This window comes from Haliaeetus albicilla, chromosome 23, assembly GCF_947461875.1.
Source record: "Haliaeetus albicilla chromosome 23, bHalAlb1.1, whole genome shotgun sequence".
NCBI classification, from domain to species: domain Eukaryota; kingdom Metazoa; phylum Chordata; class Aves; order Accipitriformes; family Accipitridae; genus Haliaeetus; species Haliaeetus albicilla.
Genome location: NC_091505.1, coordinates 23107052 through 23123814, shown reverse-complemented (window position 1 = coordinate 23123814; position 16763 = coordinate 23107052). Strand labels below are relative to the sequence as shown.

General features: G+C 35.7%; 1 protein-coding gene across 1 annotated transcript in view; it reads right to left on the bottom strand.

Moving 5' to 3' along the window:
- Positions 1–8226: 8226 nt before the first annotated feature.
- CHM (CHM Rab escort protein) overlaps positions 8227–16763 on the bottom strand; it is a 73394-nt gene continuing 64857 nt past the window's right edge. Inside the window, exons 14-15 of the mRNA XM_069811524.1 lie at positions 15690–15856; positions 8227–10369 (exon numbers count right to left, since the gene is read on the bottom strand). Of these exons, the coding sequence (XP_069667625.1) occupies positions 10163–10369; positions 15690–15856 (374 nt within the window). The 3' untranslated portion in view covers positions 8227–10162. The remainder of the gene's footprint in view (positions 10370–15689; positions 15857–16763) is intronic.

The following is a 16763-nucleotide window of genomic DNA, read 5'->3' as shown; positions in this document are numbered from 1 at the left end:
GCTTTGCAAAATTTTATTATCTGTAAGAACTGAGAAATTTGGCCTGTGTTTCTTTTCCTTCCACTCCTCACAGTTATTATTGCCTCATTATACAGTCATTTGTACAATGTTTTGGCAGACATTTACTATTGCATAAATTAAAGTCACTGAATCTAGTTTTGCCTACAGGTCTTCATGAAAATACCAGCAACATTTTTATTTGAATGTCAAAGTTTGTCAACCATTAAACTGATTGATTTTTCATTATGCAATTCAATAGAAGAAGCAATCTCCAGTCTGTATGCAACATTACTCTGAGAAAAACACACATCTTTGAAAAATCCTTCCTGCTTACTCTTAAAAAAAAAAAAAAAAAAAAAGGCTCTTCACAAAGGAACTACGTTTTAAGGCTGGCTTAATACACTAGCAACAGATATGATGCTGTAATTCAATTCAGTGAAACAGAATGAATTCATCTGTGGTAATCCAAAAATTCCAATAATCCTTTAAAAACCTTTCCAAGTGGCTTTGTGAGAAAAATATCTATTGATTTCAATAAGAATAGGTTTAAGCCCTGCAGTGTGAAGCTACCATGGCACGCGTAACCCCAACCAGACTCAGCCCTGTGAAGAAAGCTCCTTCAGAGAGCAGGGCAGTACAAGCTTTCCTGGAGGAAGCCTCTCTCAGCCCAGCATTGTGAAGACGCTGGTCAAGTTCAGAGAACAATTTTCTTAGCTTGTTTAGTTCTTTGTCTTCGTTGCAGCATCACCAAGGATGACAGCCACAGAAGTGCCTAGAAGGAACTCAAAACGTACCTCATATTCCTCTAGAAATCCATAAAATTCCAAAATTTACATCCAGAGTTGCATTTAGTTTTCCCTGTGCAGGATGAGCTGGTCAACGCTGGTTCATCACTTCAGCTCCTGTGGAGCTGAAAACAGTGAGCACAGGCTGAACGCCGAGGTGCCGTAACGGCACTTTCCACTTGGCAGCGACCATCCTTGCTTGGAGGAGCCATTTTTCATCGACTGCAAAGCTTTGAAGGGACTCAAGAGGAACCACCCCAAAAACCAGGCCTTCGCTCGTGCCATCCAGCATTGCTCTGCGCCACAAATTTGGTTCACTTGTTGATATTTTCTCAAGAAGGCAGTGACAAGGTCAAGCGTAACCACCTAGGAAGAAGGGGGATTATTTCTCCCTTTGGAGTAACTGAGCACGTACAGGACAGAAGAAGCATGATGAACGCAAGGTAGATGGGAGAGGAGCGCCAAGTCCTTCAGCACGGCAGCTGAGAGGAGCAGGGAGCAGCGACATGGAGACCCTCTTCCCCAGCGCTGCCTGCGGACATACGTGTTCCCACCTGGCCAGGGCTCTCCTCCCTCGCTGCCGAGACGTGCCAGCCCAGGCCTCCGGCTGCTGGTGCCCCAACCCAGGCCAGACCATCAGCAGTGGTTGCCTTCAGCCCTGTCTGATGAGCATCCACCGTCGGCCTCGCGGGGAGGACGCCACAGCCTGCCCGCAAGTCCTCCGAGCCCATTAAGTACAAACTATTTTATCACCTCTCACCAAATTTCATTCCCGCCACCGAGAACGCCCCATGTGTACGTAATGGAGGTATGGAACCCGCAGCACTTAATTTATTTTCCTTACCTTCTTTACCTTCTATTACTTCTCACTTATCATTCAAGCATTATTCACTGGTCTGGCACCATTAAACCTCCTTGATCATGTTTGACTCAAAGATTAAAGAGTGTAGAGCACACAATCAAAAGAGCTGTTTAATTAAACTGGAACACGTTACAAAGTGTAGAAATAGAGCCCTAGAAGTACGCATAATTCAAGCTGTAAAAAGGTGAACTAAAACAAGAACATGGACAATGTGTTCACTGTATATGGACTGTATATACAGACAGGACAGCAGGTGAAATACTATCCAAAATACGGCCATAACACAATTTTAGGAGTTCCTTGAAGCATACTTCATTCACATTTTTGTGCTTACTGATTTTTGTTACAGGTATCCCACTGCTTTTGTTTAAAAACCTTCCTAGAAAAGAAGGTCATTTATGCAAATAAGATATTACAAATGCTTAGAAAAAGGCTGTGTAGAAAGCAATTCATAGAATTCATTGTCCATACTGAAGAGATGACATGGAGTACAAAATTCAGCAGTTGTTTTGCACTTTATAACCACAAATAAAGCACACATCCATATTCGTGGTAATAAACTGAAAGGTGAAGTGCTGCCTAATTACCTGATTTGTAAGCAGCACCACAGAATAAAATCTGGGTAAGATTCTGATTTATTTAAAAATCAGTGTCCTAACTCCAAATAGTCTTCAGGCAGGACAGTATTTTAAACTTCAGATCTCAGTGTTATGAGACGCCTGCTTAATTTGGTCTTTTTCTTGTTTCTTTCTCAAAGGATGAGTTAAGCTCTATTAAAAAAAAAAAAATGTAAACCCCCCATGTTTAATACATGTAGCAGTATTTTTCAGATTCACTGGACCATGGACAATGAAACTGAAAGCTAACATCACGTTAGAGTATTTTTAATTTAATAGCACAGTCAAAAGCACTTTACTACAAAAAAAATTACAACTTTCATTATGTCTATAAATAGGCAACCTACTGAATTACCACACAGAATGTTAATGACATTAGCATTAATTCCTAATTAAACAATGCATTACAATCTGCCAGCAAAATATGCATAATCAGAAAAATTTCAAAAAAGTATAATTTTATGTTCTTTTTATTAAGCAGTAAACAAAGAGTTTGTGCTGATTGCTGAAACCTTACTTGTAAAACAGAAAATGTCAGAGATGGAAAAAAGGACTTGGATAACCAAACATCTGCTATCCCAATCACATTATAATAGTTATATTTGGTTTTTTCTTAGAAAATCATTTGCACCTCTATTCAAGTATTACTGCTATGCATTTTTACAGTTATCATTAAGACTGTTCATTTTCTTTCTCAAATACATATATTACTTTTATATTTTATCGATATCTCGAAAGGCTTCAGAAAATGTCTGTCACCGTTTTACATCTTTTTACTACGACATTAAAGGGAAATGACTCAACCAAGTTCACTGAGGAAACCAGTGCCAGAGCCAACAAATCTATCCACTTCTCTTGAATCCCAAGTTGATACATTATCCACTGCTTGTTGTTACTCTTCCAGTACTGCTTCCTCCCCCCTTTATTGACACTTGTGCACATGCCTGCATTTTCAGACATCACTTCAGAGATGACAGTGGAATAGACCATCTGAAGAGAACTGATGCAAACCAAATTTTTAAATGTATAGTCTATACTGTGTGCATTTCAAGTGATATCTTAGCAGAGATGAGTATGTCCTTAAAACGTAACTGAGAGGGCTATTAGCTTTTACCATGCTCACATTTTCATTTTAGAGTCTGGAAAGGAATCTACAATTTCCTGGCTTAAAACTTCTATGGAAAGAAAATGCAAGCATCATGTACGAGTGTCACCAAAATAAGTTATTTTACAGTGGCTTCCTTAATAGTAGATAGCATCTTCGCCGTTTTTCATAAAAGCATTTTATTTTTTTGTCTTAAAAATGTATGACGTAATAATGAATACACCATTTTAAAAATTAAGTTTTATGTATTATTTCAGCATCCAAATATGGACCAGGAAAATACCACATGACTTAGCTAGTAAGTTTCTGCAAGATTCATATAGTGGATTTTCTCTGAATAATCTATAGTCTAAAAATTATTCACTGAAGGTACTCAGCTAGGGCTTACACCAATTTTTGCACAGGAAAAAAGGCTGAATTCACTGGATAATTTATTCACAACAAAGGACTCAACCATGACTTGCTGTGACTTTCACACTACTGAAAAGTTCCCAAAGCAGAGAAATGTTTCGTTACATTGGTCTGACAGCTGGTCTCTCATCATGATTAAATGGCTTTCCCTTGGGTGAGCTCCAGAAATATGCTCAGGTTTGAAACAGAATAGATTCAGTATTCCACATAGGCCATCACAAAGTTTCTTATGTACGCACAGTCTAAAACACAGCACAGGAGTGTTTGGATTTGTATGGTTTTTTAGGGGATTTTTTTGGTTGTTTTTTTTTGTTTGTTTGTTTGTTTGGTTTTTTTAAGAGAGAAGACTCTTGTAAGCTATCCTTTTCTAGACTCCAAGTTTTGAGTATGATGTCAGCCAGCAATTAAAAAACTTGTTCCTCAGTCTGGACATTCAACTCGGGTACAGAATACCATCCAAATACCACACTGATTTTATGTCTTGTGAACTAGGCCTTGAGGTATCAATGAACTGCAGTCTAGCATGACGTTATCCCAATGTTTTATCACCGTGCTAATATGACTTACTAACCTACACAGCTTCAGGATCGAGACAACAATCACTTCCAACAGAGAAGCATTTCTTAGTCCAGCTCCATGCTTAGAGCAAAAGAAAAGGAATGAGATAAAGCTGCCAGTACTCAACTAGATAATAAGCTTCCTGAAATTGGAGCAGCAAAAAAGCAACTATAAAAGCCAAAGCCACATTTGTTAGCCACCAGTGGTGACTGCTATCATGCAGTAATACCTCAGAAGAGAAGCCTCTCAGTGAGGACTATCTGAGATGTCCATAGCCTTTGGCATGCTCCACTTACTGAAGTCTTAACCATACAGAATGGAGGAACAGCACTAAAGCCTTCTCCAGAGACCCAAATATATTATGAATTATGGGGTGGCACTTCAGAAGGAAGCATGAGATACTGAAAATCTGTATCTAAAAATGTGGGTGTTCTGAGATTTCCTAAAATCAGCATTATCTGTATTAACAGCAGAACCTCCTTGCAACATGCCTCTACGGTAATCAAAAGATTAGACTGCCACTAAGAAAGTATTTTAGTTCTACTTGATGCTTTAATCTTTTTGAGTAAAAAAAATTCTGATAGGTAATAGGAAAAACTAAAATCGGGTGAAGCAGTGTACTACTGAATTCAGTATACTAGCCTGTTGTAAAACTTGCAACGCTCTCAAAGAAGCTTTTACCCAAGATTGAGAAGACACCTACATAAAACTGCCACTTGAGCTGCATTATATACACTGGGAGTCAACCATTGTCTACGCAACCATTGTTTAGTCAAATACATCTGAGTCTTGATATACACTCAGGTTGATATCTTCCATCTTTTTTGTCAATGTATGCAAGTAGTGTAAAATATATTGTCTGTTAGAATTGTGACAGGAAGAGTATTTTCTATTAAAGTCTCCTCTGATCAGAACTCCCATGCAGTCAACAACTGCATCTTCCTGATACTTCACTGTCAACTTTCTGAATCTCAAATGTCATTGAGATTTACAACATTCCTGCCTGGCTCCCCATCCAGATTTTGAAGAACCATTCACTCTTACGAAAAGGAACTGGCAGCCTGTAAATAAACGTAATGGTGGAATTGCTAATAAGCTGTATTTCCACCAACAGTAATTTTTTTGCTAGATATGAGGCTGATGACATGAATTCCACCATGGCTGCCCATTTCCTACTACTTACCTCTACAGCTGAAAGTATCGTTCTATGGTAACTTTTTATCACATTAAAAAAGTTATTCTTGAAATCATACACACCAAAGTTAAGATTTCCATCTGATTATTGAAGCAATCTTACTATTAAATTGGGTTGCAATAAACGAACATTTTGCATCAGTTTCTCAAACATCCAGTATCTCAACTACTTCTACATCTTACCAAAGATACTTCGCATTACTACTTACCCAAGGAATGCAAGCAACTGCCCTGCCACCACAACTTTCCCACATATTATTGACAGTTTTGGTAATAGCAGGTAATTCTAACTTTTGGACATTCTATAGCGGTTGATTTCTGCAAAAGTTTAAATGATAAACTTCTATGAGTTAATAATTTTGTCATGATATATATATATACATACACACACAGACACAAATCAATTAAGTTTCATGATGTGATCTCAGTAACTTGCTCCCTTAGTTTGAAAATTAGCAACTGCACTAATTGCAGTCACAGAATTCTGAGGAAAAATAAAGAGCATCAGCAGCAGACAACCCACCAGAATCTGCAGAGCTTACTGATAATTAATGGGAGAAGAGAACATTCATTATGGCAGAAAAGCTAAGACAGATCTCTGGAGCAGTTTCGAGTAGTTCTGACACCATAATTTTTACTTTTTAAGGGCATGACTTGCTACTGATGTAAAATTGTCAGGTAAGTAAAAACCTAAAATGTACTGCAGAGGATTATATAAAAGATCTGCAGTAGTAACTGACTGAGCAACAAAATACAAAATAAAGAATGGATAATCATATCCACAGTTAAACAAAAAATAACAGTTTTATTTGTACTGCAGTCCTCAGTGCGTGTGCCAGGTATTACTCCATTTATATGTTATTCCATCCTTTGTTAATTGTTGTTGCCTCATTCTGAAAAGCACATATATATTTTTTCCCCAGAGTCCATACACTGTTAGAAATTGTGTAGAAATGTTACACAGCAAAAAGGGAAATAAAAGTGCATGACTCAGTTATCTCAGAGCATGAAGGTTATGACAAACAGCCCCCATTTTATCCTCCCCCTCCCACTACAACAATCCTGCTTTAGCTATTTTCATTTGTTTGTCTGTCTCTCCATTCTTCTTTTCCCCACCCGAGGAAAGTGGGTAGTTCACATGTTCTCCCACTCCCAGCCTGGAAAAAGTGTTGAAGAAATTAATTTTATCCTTTCAACAGATGAGATTATGGATTGTAAGTGACCTAGTCTCTTATTGTGTGAAAACAGTATTTTAATATTTCTGACTTGTCATTAATCAATACATTACTAGCAAATTGATCTTGAATTTAAGCTGTTGCTTATGTAATCAGCTGTTGCTGATGTAAAAAGATTTGGAGGGGAGAGGGGCCTAAAATACAGCGAGATCCAAAGCAAAAGGAGCCATGCAACCTCCTGAGTACAGAAAGTGGAATTGATACTAGCTACATAAAGAGAATCGTTAAAGGACCTCTAAGATTTGGAAGTGTATGGAAAATATAAAATACAATATAAAAGATAAAAACCCTGAAAATTCCCCAAGTCCTCCTTAGAGCATTTCAGTGAAATGGCACAAAGTACATGCTCCATCACACTTCCACACAGGAGCTGACAGTGCCTGGACATTTCTGAATCAGCAAGTCTAACATGAAGATATTTTTTTCAGGGGTCAATTTTCCCATTGATGCAAGGAGGATTTACACATGCAAGTCCCATTAACATTAATAGGAGTTACCTACATAAATCCCCCTGCAATGATAGGAGAAAAGACCCCATAGTCTGCAAGGATCTAAGTTCTAATGATTACCTGTCAAATGGCCCTAAGCATCATCATCACCAGAAAAAGCAGACGTAGCAGCTTCATGGCTGAAAATACTTCCAAAGGAACAGTAACTAATTGCAGTCATACAGATAAGGCAATACAACAGCAGAAGGGAAAATGGCATAAAATTGACTGTTTGAATATTAAGGGTTAATCCAATTAACCAACTTAAAAAGAAAGTACTCATTAAAAAAGGAATTCAAACATATCAAAGCACTCCTTAGAAAAAAAAGGTGTGAATATTGTATGAGCTCCAAGGTGCTTGAAGGATAATACAGCTACTTGTTTAAAAATTCAATTAACCTTATCTTTCTTTAACTTGATTTATTAATAATCCCACAGATAAATTGCCAGTTTTTAAAAAGTCATGTTATCTTTGGAATACATCCTGTATGACAAGCCTTAAAAACTACTTCAAATAAGCCTACCCCTTACTTTGTATGCTTAAATCATTTAAAGCAAGAACAAAATGCAGTTCAGTGCATGATTTCTGTAAAATACAAAGATCAACAGTCTTATCTACACTGCTATTGCAAGTGAGCTATTGGGTACTCAAGTACCATAGGAAAAAACATTTTATGTTTCCATTCACCACACGAACAAGACATGAAAACAGTTTTTAAGCAATCAATGTAGTGTAAAGTCATAGCCTACAACTTGTAGATTATTCTGTCTTATCTAAAATCAAATCTGCAATATTTCAAAACTTTGCTTTGGACACAAAGGACTAAGATACTACTGTATATAAACTCACTAACTTCTATAAACATACAGTCACGCGTAAACTTCAATCATATTACAGATGCCAACATCAGGAAATCTCAGCTAAAAAATTAATTGCTTTTCTTGCATAATTGAAAGAAAACACAGAAAAATGCACTTGCAAGCAAACCTTTAATTTTCATCAAACGATTTCCTTGTAAACATAGAAGACAAAAAATTAAACTATGATCCCTGTTATTGAAAGACAAACAGGGACTAGGTCCTCCACTTAGTTCTTTTATAGTTCTGTAGATGTTAAATACAATTACCATATACTCATGCTTTCCAAGAGACATAAAAATTACAGCTAAATGAAGAGGCAGTCTGCTTATTACTATATATAAATAACTGCTCAATCACAAGCATCCAGAGATGACTGTTGTTTAACATTGGAAACATTTCAACCACACATTTTTCTGAGGACTTTGGGATTATACACACAATGGTACCTATCCAATAAACAAAGAACGTAAACACAAACAAACCGTTTTTGAAATGCAAATTGGACAACGTATTATGATGCAAGACAAAGTGAAGTTAACAGTATCAGTTATGCTGTAAAAAAATAAATAAATTAACCTTTATGGTGTGAAGCCATTTAAAAGGCAGGCACATGCACCGTGGAACTGTACAAAAGCCTGGATGTGTCAAGTTCAGGCAGTGCTGAATATTCATTATTCAATGGTATTTTTTAATTTACGTACAGTATTTAAGCACTGCTAGAACTATATCTAAGTTCATGTAGAAGTTTAAAACACAACTCATCAAAATTCAGTGATCTCTATTTAGATATACTACTGATCTACTGGGTGTACATTTTAAGGTACAACTTTAAGTAAATGCTAAATATTTTTCATCATCTGAATATCTAATTTCAAGCATTGTTCAGAAGAAGTGCAAGTTTATCATGGTCATTTACAACAGCTTTCTTATTTTGTAATTCTTCATACAAACTAGGCTTATAAATACTTCAATAAATTTGTATAAATGCTTTATGATTTATCATTACAAAATGTATAATTTACAGCTATCACACTAATTTTAATCCTATTAACCGGGATCAATACAAACCTTTGGAATTATCAGTTGAACCATCTCCCCACCACAAAAAATCTCAGTTAATGATCATCTAAACTTCTCAGATGCCATACTTCAAAAAATTAACTACTGGCTTATTAAAGGCCCAAACACTGCAACAAATTCAGGGAAACTAACAACAGGTATGCTCCATTTATGATTTTAAATTTTGGTGGGAAATCCAGCATTAAGTTTAAATTGTGTTATTTTCCTGACTACCGTAAATTAAGCCACTACTGAAAACGTGTGATCTATTAGATCTTATTAAAAAAAAAAAAAAATTTGAATGTAAAATAATTTCATGTGAGGAACACCTACTGGATTATACTTGTTTCTAAATTATGGCATCAGTTTCAAAACCATACAAGAAATTTTTCATTATAGAAATTAAACCTGACATCTATTACATATTCTAAAGCCACTCCAGAACTGTCAATATTATTGCCTTTAACATCCATTCATAAAACCACTTGGAAAGACCGATTGTGAAGCTCACCTTCAACTGTTTAATTAGCACAGATCCAATGATTTTTAGTAGAACTTTGATATGGTTAAACCACAACAGTTGTATCAGAAGATCATCCTCTGACTGGTAAGCCAACTTGCACATTTTTTCTTTTGACTAGTTTCGACTTGTTGCCTGTTTAAAAGATGGGAGGATTCCTTCCAAGATATAAACCAAAACCAAATTCTCTCAACAAATCACGCTATTTTAGCATTTTAAATTCAAATGCTTTGTTCTATGTTTTTTGTTTAGCTACAAACATCCCTGGATCTGGTGGACCTATGACTATTTAGAAATGTCTCAGCTATCAATGAAATTATTTGACAAAGAAAGATTATTCAAGCTAAGGAAAGTAAGGCAATTGCAAATAATATGGCCGTGGGTTTTTTAAACTTCTTTTTCTTACCCTTCCTCCCTTACATTCTAGTTTGGGCAACCTCCTCTTGTACTAAGAGAACAGTGCTAATTCATTCTTCATTTTCTTCCTTCTTAACAGCAGTACTATCTCCGCTACTGCCTTCCTCAGTTGAGGATTCAGGTTTTGTCTCTGCTGAATTACTGAATCCAGACTCTTCTGGCACAATCTCATCTTCATCATAAATAATATCTTCTGGATTTGGTGGTGGTGGGCAAAATTCCTCTGTAGGAAACATTTCTTGGAAAATAGTCTCAGCCTATTCAGAAAAAAAAGCATAAAATAAACTTTACCTTGAAATGTAATACCTTGCAGCAATATTTTAGATATTTAAGATTAACCTCTGTTCTTTCAAATCAATAGTGATTTAATACCTTGACAGTATTGTAAACACATGGGAAATTCATTCCTTCTTGCAGTCCTCGAAAAAGAAAAAGCAATCTATCTTTTTACATTGTTCTACTAGGAAAGTCACAGCACAGGGCTTTTTAAAAAATGCAGGTCATTCTACGTTGTATTGAGAACAATGAAGATGATTTTTTGTGAGCAAAATGATCTTTTCCACTATAAAAATATCCCTAGCTGCAGTCAAATGCAAAGAATGGGAAAGATCTTGCCTCTTTCTAGAGAGAAGAATCCATTTCACATAACAAGCAAACCCAGGAAATTGTTAATATGTACAATCTACATCATATCTACATGGCTTTCCTTCTTAAATTCAAATATTACAAAAAAATTTCCATTTCTGTTTTTTTGAACAGCTCATACATAGGTCAGTTGAGAACTATTCTCATCCAATGGAATTTTATCATTGAAAATATATGCATATTTGTATACAATGCATTTATAATTTTTTCAAAAAACATGTCTACCATTTTAATATGTTATGTACGTACACCTATGTGCACAAATTATGCTTTTCTGAAAAGAACTGTATAAGCAACTTTTATTTAGATAAAAAGACAGTTACTCTTAAGACATAGCTCAAGGATTTAGTTTACAAGGCCACTTACTCTTCATGCCATTGAGGTTTAGAAATTAAGTACAGACAAAAAGTCAAGTTTTTTAACCACTGCAATGAAAGACGTTAAAGAGAAATGTGTTCTTGATGACATCAGGGTAGTTGTTATTACAACAGAATACAACTACAAAATCTGGGAGAAAAGGAACCAAAATGATACAATTTTAGAAGTCTTGAGAACCAGACATTTTATAAAAACACAGGAGACCAAAAATCCTTTAAAAAACCCAAGAATGCAAGGAGCTTTGTTAACTAAACAGTTTTACACATTCTTGTGCAAATAACCTATCTATAAGCTTGTCTTAAAAAAAAAAAAAAAAAAAAAAGCTAGAGACACTCAGGAATTTATTTACTGAATTAACAAGCACTTCACATTTCCATAAAGGTTTTCTTTTTCAAGTCCTTACGCTTCTAAGGGAAACAGAGACAACTGATGCAGATCAGTTATGTTTTGGGTTTCTAAAAAGGCAAAGGAATATTGCCTCTCAATTTTGTCTATTCAGTAAACTATGCCCTAAAGGCGACCTGTGATGAGAGCTCCCACATAGGCAAGAATGCATTTAATCTTTATATTCATACTGCTACCAGACACTGCACTGAAAAAGCTGACAGTAGGGTCAGTTAATGCCAACTGCAAAGGCTGATTACATGATGCGGATTCCTGGACAAGGGGGAATTGTTTTCAGATTAATACATCATTGAGCATGTACCAAACAGCTTTCTGTGATAAACTTCACTGCCCACCAGCAGTGGATTTGTATCACCAGCACGTGGATGTAGGACTCCATTATTAACTGCTTAAATGACCCTGTCTACTCTCAGTTCAATTTAATTTTTCATTCTGCTTCCTAAATTTCACTCTTCCATACCCATTTAAAACTGTTTAAAACTATTTCTATTAGTATGAAAAAATATAAAAAAATGTTCTATTCTCTACTTCAAAAACAAGGTTTTGTAATTTGAAAACCTTGCCTAGTAAGTCTAGGGGGCAAGAGGGTACAAATATCTTACAAAAAGTTTACAAAACTAACTTTTTGAAGAGAAAGACTTTTTATTTCAAGTCTGCACTTGCCCTTGAAACTCCAAAGATATACTTAAACTATTACTATATTTAATAGAATATTGAAGAAATGTGTCATATTTTGCACTAAATATATGACAAACTAGAGGAGACAAACATTTCCTATGCAGCTCTCAACAATTACTTGGTCTCCAACTAGTCTCAAAAAATGGTCAAATAATTATGAGGTTGAACATGGAAAGAAATTCCCAGTATGTTATGTAGGACATCATGACATTGATTATAATTGAACAATTTAATGGTATAGAGTGCTTTCAGGTCTACCAATTTTTTAAGTTAACCTTATCCAGCTGAAGTAATGCAGAATAACCAATAATAATTTAACAGCTCCTCCATTATAACACTTCAATACTTTTTGTAACTAATTAAGTTCGTAAATAGTTCCTTTAATATTTAGTAGTTAAGTGTACAAGCTTTCAAGTGTGTACGCTTGAATTAAGCGCTGACATAAGCATATGAAACACTTGCGCAGATACTCTAATTTAATAACTGTTTGAAGTTGAATAAAACTATGTTTTGCTACTGGTTTACTGTATCCCAGCTACGCACCCTGATGGAATATAGACAAGCTGTATGGGCTTTCATAGCAACTTTTACAGAGAACACTACCAAACTAACAGTAGTCTGAAATATGACACACTTGAATAACTCTGAAATCCTTCCAGATACAGAAAAAAACATAAACAGGTTAAAGGACAAATACTGGCATGACAATTTTAGTGCTTTCTCTTATGAACATGAAGATGCCTCAGAAATCTGAAATACTTCAGGAACATACTACTTTAGAACATAATAATTCATGTCAGGTTGCAGTAGGAAAAAAATAGAAAACTGGAAGCCAGATGCTTTACTTGATCCATATATACAGAATTTGAGGGACTCCTAAACGGCACTTTACATTTGATTTAGGCTGTCCTGAAGGCAAGTAAATGCAGACATCAAAATTAATTCGATATTATACTAGGAATTTAACACTAAGTTAAAACAAGAATGAAGTAATTTGTACACTGAGCTGTAGATGGATAATCGTCTGTAAAAGTTGTGGTGTCTTGCTTTCTAAATAATGTACATCAGTACAATCAAATAGCATGACGTATAGCAGTTAGTAATACTAATGGTAATGAAAACATAAATCAGGGGAAGTATCATTAAAACAGTAAACACAGAATTGATTACAGAAATTAGATTCAATTTTCCAAGCTATCTCCAAGACTAACACACACAGTGTTTTTTTGGTGGTTTTTAAAGTGTTCTGATCCATGAGTTATTAAATATTTCATGTTTGGAGATTTCCACCCCATTGCTAGGAAGATGAAAGCAATTTGTGGGTAGAAGGCACACCAACTTGCATGTATTTCCCTTCTCCACTTGTCTAGAAGGTACCTGCATGCTAGATGGGAAGGGTGTATTCTAACTGCGAGTTCTGCTTTTTCTTCAGCCTATTCTTCACTTTGTTCTCACATACGCTCCTCACTTTTATTTTCCCTTATGACTTAATTATAAACGTGTTTACACTAAAATATTTTTCACTCTAACTAGTGACCATTTGTTTGAAAATTTAAAACAGGTTCAAAACAATGTAGCTTCTATCTACTCCTTCTGAAAGGCAGTGTTTTAGGCTCTTGATTGTTTCTCCTCCAAAATCTGCTTGTTGAACATTTATCTCACTGATGGTCAACAGATTTAACACAAAGGCTAACTACAGTACCCGGAATATTTAAACACAGCTTGATCTATAATACCATAACTCATTGGTCAGAAAAAAAGCTCTTAAGGTAAGACAAAGCTGAAAAGAAAGAAAAGGTAGCTATCAATTAGAAATAAGCTGGGTTTTTTAAGTGTATTTAAACAGCTTTTAACTTGCACTGTTTTAAATAACGTTAAATAAAAAAACCTCATTTAGAAAAGAACTCATTTACAATTTAAAACGGCTACCATAATAATTGTCTTGCATTATTTTTTGTCTTTACAGTTCTTTGTCCTCTTGGGAGGCAAATTATTGCCTTGTAAAGCAAAATGAAGGGTACTATTAGCCCTTAATTATACAGTTCTGACCCTACAGTTCAGGCTATGTCAGCCTTTCCATTTTAAAATCTTACTTTTAAGAGGTTTATGACTTAGTCATAAAAAATATCCTGCAACTGGTTAGAAGATGGCATGCACGTTCTCTGAACACGGCCATTAAAAAAACAGCTTTAAAAATTACTAGTGCCAGTTAATCCTACAAAGATGTAAAAGTGTTCTCACGTTAGCTCTGAAAGCACCCTGACACCACAGTGCCTGCTGTGGTAGATTTGCCTAAGAATTTATACCTTCCTTATCAGGTGGATCTCTGAATGGAAGAGCAAAGGAGAAGCGGTCCTGTATTTGTCTTTTGCTCAATAAGTCATAATCTACATACTTGCATGATCTTGTTGTCTTCTGCTCAATAGTAGTGGGGAAGGCACAATGAGAGGTATGACAGGAAGTTCTTTGTGAATTTCTACGTACCTACCCTTGAAGATCTGGAGTCCCTGCATATTCTGCCTATTGCCAACACAGAAGGTGGCTATTTCACAATCTCTCCATCTACCTAGTTTTGTTTAGGAAGCTTTCACTTTTCACCTCCAATTTCAAAGCACTAGTAGTTTGTCTTAAATTGAGTACTGGTATGGCATACCTACTACTAGGCAAGTTGCAACTGGTTCTCAGTTCAAGATTCTAGTTAGCGGGAGCTAGATATGTAGACACCCAAATACTGAGAACTAAAAGTCGGAACTGAGTGTGATTTGGTGCCAAATACTATCTCAAGGTCACGAAAAGAATGTTCTCCTCAATTCCTTCTGAGACAATTACACCATAATTTTTTTAATACAGCACTACTAAGGCAAAGAGAAGGTAAACTGAGACAGACAGCTTAATGTACCAGATTAGTAATCATGCTGGGTTTTTTCCTAACAGGTTTTAGGTTTGTGACTGTGTCCTGCAGGTATTAAACTACTTTGATGATCATTCCAACTTGAACTGTAGATAGGCTTTTCTGACCTTTGGTTTGTACTGCTTCTCTACTACTGTACCTCCTCTCTAACCTTACAGGTGAAAGACAACATATTTTGGGCAGTTATCATCTATATTTCTGAATTATTTGACAATTTTTCCTTTCCACAGTATTAGAGCAAGTAGCCATTCTACTGAGATCAGCATCTTCAGGTACTGCTGCCTTCTAGGTTCCCTTTACCTGATCACATGAACTATCTCCTGCTCCTAATGTTACTATATCAACTGACCTTTTCTCAAGTTTCCTCTATTCTCAATCCCACTGACATTCACTTTGCTCATTAAGATTTTTTTGTATGTCTAGCTGTGAAGTTTTACAGCTGTATTAGTACTAATTACCTAGCATAAAGCAGAATAATCCAGAACAAAAGTAGACTGTATTGGACTTTCTTACATCTTTAAAATTAAAATCCTGCAACCAAAAAAACTGATGTGCCCAACCTGTTTGACAGCACAGTCATTTCCTAAAGCAGAGTCTGGTCCAGAACAGACATAAACATTTGAGGGTAAGCCATCATATGAATTTTTGTCAACTCCTGAAGAATCTCTCATGTTGAAGTAGACTGCCCAGAGGACTCTAGGTTTTTCCAGTTCTTCATTGTCAGTCTCTGAAAAGAAAAAAAAAAAAGTGTTTCCAGTAATCAATGCTCACGTGTAATACAGGAAATACGTAATCTAGCATACTAAAAATCAATTTATTAACATGGAATTACTGTAATAAAGTAATTTTTTTTCTTTAAAAATCCAATTAATCTTACTTTCCATTCTTTTCTGAGGTACTCTTCCCTCATACTTTTTTTTTCCTTTACAGCCATGGGTATGTAAACTCTACTTATTCTGTAGACATTATGCCACATAAGAACCAGTTATCACCTAAAAGCATACTGCCAAGAAGCTTGGTCTAAATTTAATGCCTTTCCACTTCATGTTATCCAGTTTACTCTGGATAAACTCCACGAGCATGTGATGCTCTGAACAAGTGCTCCACAGCTGTGCCAACTTGAAGCTATTGCATTCCATATGCAAAGATATTTTTCATCTATACTTCCCCCCCTCCCCCCCCATTTAATAGTTTATCTTTGTATGGGAGCTCTTCTTATAACAGACCTTTGTGTGCTTTAAGATTGAGCGTCTTCAAGCCAATCTAAGGAGTCTAACTAATGCTCATGGTTTAAATAAAAGAAATTTTAAAGCAAAATCCAGAAAGAATACTTCACCCCCAATTAAGTGCAGATAAAGAATTGCCAAAACCCAGAAGTACTCTAGTTGAGATGTGTGATACGCAGTAGAAACTCTAACCTGTGGAAACACTGCTAAATAAAAATAAATTATTAATTTATATTTATCTATGCTTACTGAGGACTTGTACTGTGCTCCAATACTCATTATGAATACAAAATGATAATAAACTACATCTTGCTGCTTCATCATCTGTACCTTCTTGCAGTTACTTTGCACATTCTTACAACCCCTCTGTGCACAGGCAGAAAAACCTCTGGGAAGATGAAGGTCACT